Source organism: Macaca nemestrina, chromosome 1 (genome assembly GCF_043159975.1).
Source record: "Macaca nemestrina isolate mMacNem1 chromosome 1, mMacNem.hap1, whole genome shotgun sequence".
Classification (NCBI taxonomy): domain Eukaryota; kingdom Metazoa; phylum Chordata; class Mammalia; order Primates; family Cercopithecidae; genus Macaca; species Macaca nemestrina.
In genome coordinates, this window is record NC_092125.1 from 40,598,932 (window position 1) to 40,608,289 (window position 9,358).

A 9,358-nucleotide genomic window follows, 5' to 3' on the forward strand; every position below is an offset into this window, starting at 1 on the left:
TAGCTTTTCAGCTCATCTTCAGAGACCATTGTTTTCTGGGTAACCCACTGAACATTAGGTTGTAAGGTACCCTATCAAGTGGGTTTACATTTGCTTTTGCTAGGACACTGTAGTTCCACCAGTTCTAACCAGTCTTTGGGTTAATTTCTTAGTATAGTACCTATACTAAGTGTGTAACGTACATTGGCTCAGGCTTGAGATTTCTTTCATGAGATCATTTCCATCCACAAGCCTAGTAGAAGTCAAGCTTTCTTCACTATCCCCAGACCAGTGGGCTGGGTTTTTTCTATTGCTTTTCATAGAAGGCTGACTACCGGTTTTACATAGGGAGTTTAATTCCAGCTTCTCACCATGCACAGATCTAAGGCTTCATTTTCCATTCCCATCCCAGCCGTATAACACCAGCATGAAAACAGCAGCGTTGAGTCATAAGCTACCTTAAGTACTGCATTTCTCAGGGACTTCCTAAATAAGCTTAAACTAAATTTCATCCTGGCAATAAAGTCCTACCTCCTTTGATCAACAGTAGTATATTCCTAAATCAGATTATCCTCAAGGGTTGTTTGGCATCAGCTTCTCCTCACCTTTCCGACCTCTTTATTCCTGACACCTTTGGCTTCTCCTTCTTGGGTTTAAGATTAACCCTGAGTTTTCATTTTCTTTTACTGTGATCAACTTTTAAAATTTTCCAGCGTTTCTATGTGTTTGAAGCAGGAAGAGGGATTTCAAATGATTGCTCATCTGTCATATTGACTAGAAATGTTCCCAACTTTTGTTTTAATCTTACCTTGTTGTAGTAGTTGCTGTTAGCATATGATCTCCTTCTTTGGGATGTTTGTGGAGAGACAGACAGTACCAGTCATGTTTCCTAATTTATTTTTCCTGTCTAGGTTTTGGAGTGTCACAGACCAAAGCCATCATGACTCTGGTCTCTGGGATTCCAATGGGCCCACCCCGGCTTCCACTGCAGAAAGCCTCCAGGGAGTTTACTGATAGTGCTGAAGCTAAACTGAAGAGCCTGGATTTCCTTTCTTTCACTGATTTAAAGGATGGAAGCTTGGAAGCTAGTAGCTAGTGCCTCTCTATCAAATCAGGTTTTGTACCTTGAGACATAATCTACCTTAAATAGTGCATTCTTTTCTCAGGGAATTTTAGATGAACTTGAATAAACTCTCCTAGCAAATGAACTCTCACATCAATCGACAAGCATTGAGGTACCTATTGTGAGCCTTAAAATGTCTTACTTTGTGAAGGGGCAAAAACTCTAGGAGTCACAACTCTAAGTCATTCATTTCACAGATTTTTTTGTGGAGAAATTTCTGTTTATATGGATGAAGTGGAATCAAGAGGAAAATTGTAATTGATTAATTCCATCTGTCTTTAGGAACTCTCATCTCAATTTCTGGTTCCTAATCCTATTTTAAAGTTGTCTAATTTTAAACCACTATAATATGTCTTCATTTTAATAAATATTCATTTGGAATCTAGGAAAACTCTGAGCTACTGCATTTAGACAGGCACTTTAATACCAAACTATAACACGTCTCAACTATATACAACTCGAAATACACCAGCTCATCTGGTTGCTCAGTCTAACTCTAGAATGGATGCTTCTGAATTCATTTCGATGTCACCACTTTCCTCTCTTCAGAAACGTTGGGTCAGGTGATGACTTGTTTCAGTTCCTATAACTCAGTACAGGTCAGCTTTCTCATAACAAAGGAAAAGGTCTTCCCCAAAGATGAATTTAAGTCTCTACTTTTTGCTATACAGAAAACTCAAAGTTTCTAAGAACCAAAGGGCTCTTCCTCTAGGCACCACAATCTTCCCCTTTCTCCACTGAGAAGACTGTCTCTCCCACAGGACCCTGAATTATTGAAATCAAAGGCCGACTTCCTTTCTGCAGTGAGCCTGGAGGCTACTGTTACTATCCTGTCACACTTGAAACCAGTTACTTTTCTTTAGTGATAGAAGATTTGGGGATGACCCAAAGGACTCACAGCTTTCTCTCCATACCTCCTTTTACTCTTTTCTTTCTGTGTAACATATCAACAACTGTTTAATCTCCCTTCTAACAAACCTTGATGTAAGCTTTCTGATATCAAAGTATATTGACAGTTAACCCTTACTGATTTTAAACTTGACTATCCAGTCTGTTAATTACCTAAGATTTTGTTTTCATTTCATCTCAAATTGTTTTGATCATTGGCAGAGAAAGAGTATTTGAAATTCATATCAGTTTTGCTCCTTATTTTAATCTCTTTGAATTAAAAATAACACTTTTTCAAAATGCAAATTTGAAATTATAAGTAGACTTCAATTATCTTTGCTAATCCTCTCTTTAATTAGCTAGTTAAAAGTTGTTATATTTATATATCCTCAACTCTCTTTTTGCCTTTTTAGCTGTTAATTTCCTGAAAGAAGAAAATGAGTTTTTGTTAGTTTTTGGTTCTGAGGATGTGATACCCTTACTTAATGATACTAAAGCCAAATTTAAATTTTAAAATTAATTCTTGGGTATCCAATAAACAAAGAACTATTTTTCTATTTTTGCTTTTGTGAAGTCAGTGCTTAGAGGATTTTTAAGATGGTTAATGAGCTTTTGTGAACATAAAGAGAGATATGATTTTAAAATGGCCAGGTCTGAGTTTAGCTCTGTTAACATCCAGTAGCTTAGAAATGAATATCATATAGCAGTAGGCTATTAATAGTGCACTTAACAAGTAAAATTTTGGAATACTATGAACTTATTGTTTTGTTTATAATATATTCCTAAATTGTTTTTAACATTAAAACTACAGTAATGGCATGTGAAATATTTCATTCAACACAGTACTAAAAGCTGATTTCCAACCTCTTTGTTTCAAGATAGAAATCTGAGATCAGTCCATTGGGGATGGTTGGAGGGACAGGAGTGATTTTAGGAATTGGTTTTACTTAGGATCTCTCTTGGGTTTATTCAAAGACGTAGGAAAATGCCATGGGGGTGAGGTGGCAGTAGGGTGGGGGGCAGTGGGAGTAATGTATATTTTTTCCTAGAAGGGTTATTTGCCACAACTTGAGATAAATTTCTTCTTTCTGATCACCTGAAGGGCACAGAAAATCCAAACTCTTAGGAGGCTGATGTCTAAGGCTGGGTTGAGGGACTTTGCGTAGTGACTGCAACCCAAGCTTAGGTACCCACCTGAGCTCACCAAGGCTTTTCATACAGGGGAAATGGAGTTGGATCTACAAACCCATCAAATCAAGTAGAGGAAACAACACATCCAAGCCATTTAACCATTCCCTTATCACATGCTGACTCAACCCTCAATTTCCTCCAGTGAAAGTAAGAGGGAAACTTGGAACCAAAATTATGCAAATAGCAGAGCTAAGCCCCAGGTAGAGGCAGAGCACTACCTCACACTTTGGGTTTCTGGGGCTGAGAAATGGCTATCTGGGTGAACAAGAAAACCCAAATCGTAGTTTCTCTGTGAACCCCTTGGTGACTCTTAGGAAATTATTTGATATATAATACATTTTAGCATTTTAAGTTACACAACCAGAAGGAGAACCCTAAAGCATTTTCTTAAGTCTTAATCACACAATTAATAAATATAATGGAATGGATTCAACAAAATACATAGAGAACTATATCCAACAGGATGTGTTACCTTTATCTGTAGACCAGTTACAGAGAGTGTTGAAGTTTTATTCCAGAGGGACCACCAAAGGAGATTATACATCAATCACACGTTCACCTCTGATATGTTTTCTCTGATATATTCTGCTAGAATGCCCTTCATGAATATCAGCGTCCCATGTTTGAGCCAGATGTTGGGTTAGGCCCTATAGGCATGGAAATTGTCACAAATGCCAGCCTTTGGTGTGAGACACAAGCCTTCTCATCTATCAGCAAGCACACAAAACAAGGTTATCTTTGAGGTCATGGGGAAGTGGGTTCCCACAAGTGGGCAAGTACATCAGCATCTCAGTATGGTCTACAGTCCAAGTCCAGTTTGCACCATTTTAAAGTTATCCTACCTCAGGTAGAAGGAGGTGGGATAATGACCACATACTACATTCTTGAGAATCCTCAGATTAGGGTGAAACAAAGTGATCCACCCTCAGAGCTTGAATGAGTGGGCACATTTAATGCATGTTAGTGAGAGTGGCAAATAATATTCACAGGCTGTTTTAGTTCATTCTCATGCTGCTAATAAAGATATATCTGAGACTGGGTAATTTATAAAGGAAAGATGTTTACAGTTCAGCATGGCTGGGGAGAAGGGGGAGCAAACACATCCTTCTTCACATGGCGGCAGCAAGGAGAAGTGCCGAGCAAAAGGGGGAAAAGCCCCTTGTAAAACCATCAGATATCGTGAGAACTCACTCTCATGAAAACAGCAGGATGGGAGTAACCACCCTCATGATTCAGTTAACTCCCATCAGGTCCCTCCCACAGCAGATGGGGATTATGGAAACTACAATTCAAGATGAGATTTGGGTGGGGACACAGCCAAACCATATCACAGGCCTAGCTGGTCTTCAGGTTGCAGTTACTATCTGAACTCCCCTGAACATTAACCAATTAGTATTGTCCTTTTCCTAAGGTAATAACCTCAATCAGGTTTGACTTCCCAATTTGAGCAGAACTCCAGAATCATTCAATTAAAACACTAAATATATTCTGCCTTTAGCTCTTTCATTTGTCTATATAGAACTGTACCTATCTGTATATCTCTCAAGATCCTGCAATATGGCCAGAGGAAAGTGGTGGGGGATGGAGGTGCAGAAGAGGGACCAATTTCCACAAGGTGGCAAGAGGGGGCTTCTCTGGGTCCATTACACTTAATATGAAATTAGAATGTTGGAAAGAAACCAGTCAGGTGAAGAGTAGCAGAGGATGCATTCCAGGTGGTAGGACCAACATATTTGACAGTTCTGAGCCATGGGAGAGTCTGGAGTGTGAAGAACTGAACAGAAGCCAATGAATCAGAGCTCAGACACCAATGAGAAAGAGTAGGAAGTGATTAATGTAAAGCGACTGCAAAGGAGCCAGCTCCTGTAAGGTGTTGTAAACCACAGGAACATTAAACTCACCGTGTTTTTCTGTGCTGTAACTTTAAGTGCTATAAATTTAGAGTGTAAAATAACTCTAGGCCCCCCCGAAGACTAAAAAATTGGTAAAGAAGGAAGAAAGTTTACAACAAGCCTTCATTACATTATAGTTTGTAAATAAACTGTCTTTATTATTTCAACTTGTTTATATAAGCTTATCTCTGGTAAAATTGATTTTTTTGGTCTGAATTTGTTTAGTTTTCTTGGGTTTACACAGAATGCATCATGATTTTCCAGTGAAAATATTATTTTCATTTAGTGGCTTTTCACTTAGCAGTAGGGTTTTCAGGAGTGAATTAAACGTAATAACGAGGAAAAGGTATATTTCTATTCAGCAACAGATAATTCTAGTATCTAAAACATTTATAGATATAATTCTGTCAGTTTTCTTTTTCTGCTGGCACTCAACTCATTGGACTTTGTTTTTTAAAAACAGAGACAGGGTCTCACTATGTTGGCCAGGCTGGTTTTGAACTCCTGGCTTCAGGTGATCCCACACCTCAACCTCCCAAAGTGTTGGGATCACCCACATGAGCCACTTATACCCTGCCACTCATCAGAGGTAAAGATCCTCACCTGTTTTATGATTTTTTGAACTTGAGCTTATATTCAGTGGAATTTTATAGGAATTATTTGAGGTCTGGATAGAAGACTATTCCACCAAAGAGAATATAATTTTAATCCTTCTAAGTGATTTATTTCCGCTGATTAATAAGCACTTTAAATAATTGACTTGAGGGTTTTTTGGATATCATAGGAAATGAGTCTTTTTTTTTTTTTTTTTTTTTCCTACCTAGCATCTAGTTTTTGATAGACAAGTTTCCTTATTCCCCTCTTCTGGTTGGTTTGGTTTTTCATTGTTGCTATTGTTGTTCACTTTTCACTGAAGATATAAGGCATTCTGGCTTATGTATAGGTCTCCTCTTAGCCTCTGCATGTTGGGCAGTCTTTTTTGTCTCCTTTCTCCTAAGCTCCAATGCAGCTTTTATTAAAAGGAAGCTCAAGTTCATTAAAAATCAGCAGACCCTTTCAGAGTAGGTGCTTACGTCAGGGTTCTTTTGCCTCTCTGGATTCATTCATTCACTTCATTAATGTTTACCTCTAAAGCATTTTCTTTCTTGGCAGCACAACAAGGCATTTTTTTATTGTATTCAACATTTTCTGTTTTCAATGGTAAGTTTATTTAGGGCATCTCCATTTTTTTCAAGCTTTTGGAATCTTTTGCTTTCAATTCGTCTTTTAAAGACAGCAAATTTATATTTTGCTACAGGTTCCACTCTGAGTCATTTTCTCTTAATAGATTATTATGTCCCATTTACCTTTATTGAAAATCTTTCTAAAGTAGTTTGTAGAGGGAAACATTAATTTGTTCAGGTAAATAAATACAGTAATTCTATACTAGTATCCAGTAAGAAATTATAAATTCTAGATATGTGAAACTAATTAACACTGGAAAAAAGTAAAACCCCATAACCTTATAGAAATGTGTTCTTGTGGTGGCTCATGCCTGTAATCCCAGCACTTTCAGAAGCTGAGGTGGGAGGATCAGTTGAGGCCAGGTGTTTGAGACTAGCCTGAGCAACATAACAAGACCCTGTCTCTACAAAAAGAAAAGAAAGACATGTATTAGTCTCAGTTAAAGCTTGTATAAAGCAAGCAACAAAAATGCTCAAATATATAAATGCATGGGTAAATAAAGCCCTGAACTAACTTAATATGGGAACCATAAAAGCAAATGTGAATATGGCATTTCAAGACTACGTAACTAAGAAGCAAGCCAAACTATAAATTAATTCCTGTAGAATAAATATGGAGAAAGCAAATATAACTGTAAAAATGGAGCAAAGCATGTTGCAAAATCCTGTGAATGTGAATAGATTTCTATGTAGCCATAGAACTTGTAGATTAACAAATGGTTCAAGAAAAACTGGTACAATGGAGACAGAAAAATGATTTCCAATGTTATGATTGCTTATAGAAAAGACAAATAGTCACTTATACATATGTACAAGCAATAAAAAAGAAGTCTAATAGAAATTGGCTGTTGAATGACCATAATTATATAACAAGAAAATAATTTTAAAAAGAATCAGATAGGTTCTGTTCTTCATTCTCAAAAGCTAGACTACCATTTTTGCTGGAATTCACATTATATACTTCATCTGTGTCACTCATTGCATTAAAAGCGTCATCAGTCCTTTAAACCAGCAGTCCCCAACCTATTTGGCACCAGGGACAGGTTTCATGGAAGACAATTTTTCCACGCACCAGGGGCCTGGGAGGGATGGTGTCAGGATGAAGCCATTCCACCTCAGATCATTAGGCATTTTCTCATAAGGAGCACACAACCTAGATCCCTTGCATCTGCAGTTCACAGTAAGGTTCACATTCCTATAAGAATCTAATGCTGCTGCTGATGTGACAGGTGGTAATGCTCGCTCACCCTTCGCTCACTTCCTTCTGTACGGCCCCGTTCCTGACAGGCCATGGACCAGTACTGGTCTGCAGCCCAGGAATTGGAGACCCCTTCGTTAAGAGATCAACCAGCTCTTCAATATGTGAAGGTTTATGTGGGTAATTATATCAGAGGAGAGAAGGTTCTGGTCTCATCCTCTTATAAGGGCACTAATCCCATCATGGGGGCTCTACTGTCATGACCTCATCTAAACCCAGTTATATCCTAAAAGCCCCATCTCCAAATACCATCACATTGAGGATTAGGGCTTCAGCATACAAATTTGAGGGAGATACAAATATTCAGTCCATATCAGCATATGGATGGTGGTTGGAATATAGGAAGAATAAGACTCTCCAGGTAGAGGGTATATAGAGTGCTAAGAACAGAACCTGGGCATGACTTGCAAATGGAGTGCACACAGAGGAAGAGAAGTTGAGGAGGAGTCTAGATGAAGTGATCAGAAATGTGAGAGCAGGACTATCCTCAAAGGAACTCCAAATGTCTTAAATTTGAGCGACAGTGGTACTCAGAGAACATTTGCCTTTAGGAGTTTCATCCTGGAGGAGAAGATATCTTTGTATCTCTTGTTTCCCACCAAACTAAGTGAACTTTCATCTGTTATTTCTAGTCAAAAAGGTAAATGTGAAATGTTATGTAGTCCAATTGAAGCAGACCTTTCATTATTTGATCATGAGTGACCTATAGCCTCAGTTCCAAATTCTTAATAGGGACAAAGTTACCTGTTTTATAATAAAGCTTAAAAAATATTCCCTACCCTGCTCTGTCCTGCTTAACCTCTGAAATCTCCCTAATTGGTCAGCTACTGGGAACAGGTAATGGTTATGTTGAAATCGGCCCACTTTCCATACTTTTGGGACATGTTGTAAGGCTTCATCTGCAAATGGGTGCAAATGTTAAGATTTTAGACAGTGCTAGTTGCCAAGGGCCACCTACAAAGGTAATGCCAGTCCTCGGACCCAAATCCCAGGGGACTCTAGGTCTCAGGTGCAGAGCCTGAATTAAGAACCAACTCAATAACAAAATTCTTAATCCTTGGAAGCTAAAGATCCACTTTTGAAAAATGTATTTCCATATAATATATTGATACTTTTGTTGTGCTCATTATATACTATAAAAGACTTGCAATTCATTTATGCTAGTTGAGTCTCTTTATTTACTTATTTTGAGATGGAGTCTCACTCTGTCACCCAGGCTGGAGTGCAGTGGGACGATCTGAGCTGGCTGCAACCTCCGCCCCCTCCAGGTTCAAGCAATTATCTTGCCTCAGCCTCCCGAGTAGCTGGGATTACAGGCACCCACCACCTTGCCCGGCTAATTTTTGTATTTTTAGTAGAGACGGGGTTTCGCCATGTTGGCCAGGCTGGTCTCGAATTCCTGACCTCAGGTGATCCACATGCCTTGCCCTCCCAAAGTGCTGGGATTACAGGCGTGAACCACCGCACCTGTCTTTGTTGAGGGTTCTTGCATCTATCTTCATCAGGGATACTGGCCTATAGATTTTTTTTTTCTTGTGTCCATATCTAGTTTTGGTATCAGGGTAATGCTGGCCTCACAGGATGAGTTTGAGAAGAATTGGTATTAGTTCTTCTTTAACTGTTTGGTAGAATTCAGCAGTGAAGCAATCAGGGCCTGGGCTTTTATTTGATGGGAGACTTTATATTACTGATTCAATCTCATTACTCATAGTTGGTCTTTTCAGGTTTTCTATTTCTTCTTGGTTCAATTTTGATAAGTTGTATCTGTTCAGGAATTTACCCATTTCCATTTGGTTTCCAATTT

At 38.5% G+C, this 9,358-nt stretch overlaps 1 protein-coding gene across 9 annotated transcripts in view; it reads left to right on the forward strand.

The window, feature by feature from the left end:
* Positions 1 to 8,682, forward strand: part of LOC105484559 (N-acetylneuraminate pyruvate lyase) — a 45,673-nt gene extending 36,991 nt beyond the window's left edge. For all 9 annotated transcript variants that reach the window (XM_011746298.3, XM_011746296.3, XM_071076735.1 and 6 more), the window contains one exon: positions 891 to 8,682. In XM_011746298.3, coding sequence (XP_011744600.1) covers positions 891 to 1,075 — 185 coding nt within the window. In that variant the 3' untranslated portion in view covers positions 1,076 to 8,682. The remainder of the gene's footprint in view (positions 1 to 890) is intronic.
* Positions 8,683 to 9,358: the final 676 nt, after the last annotated feature.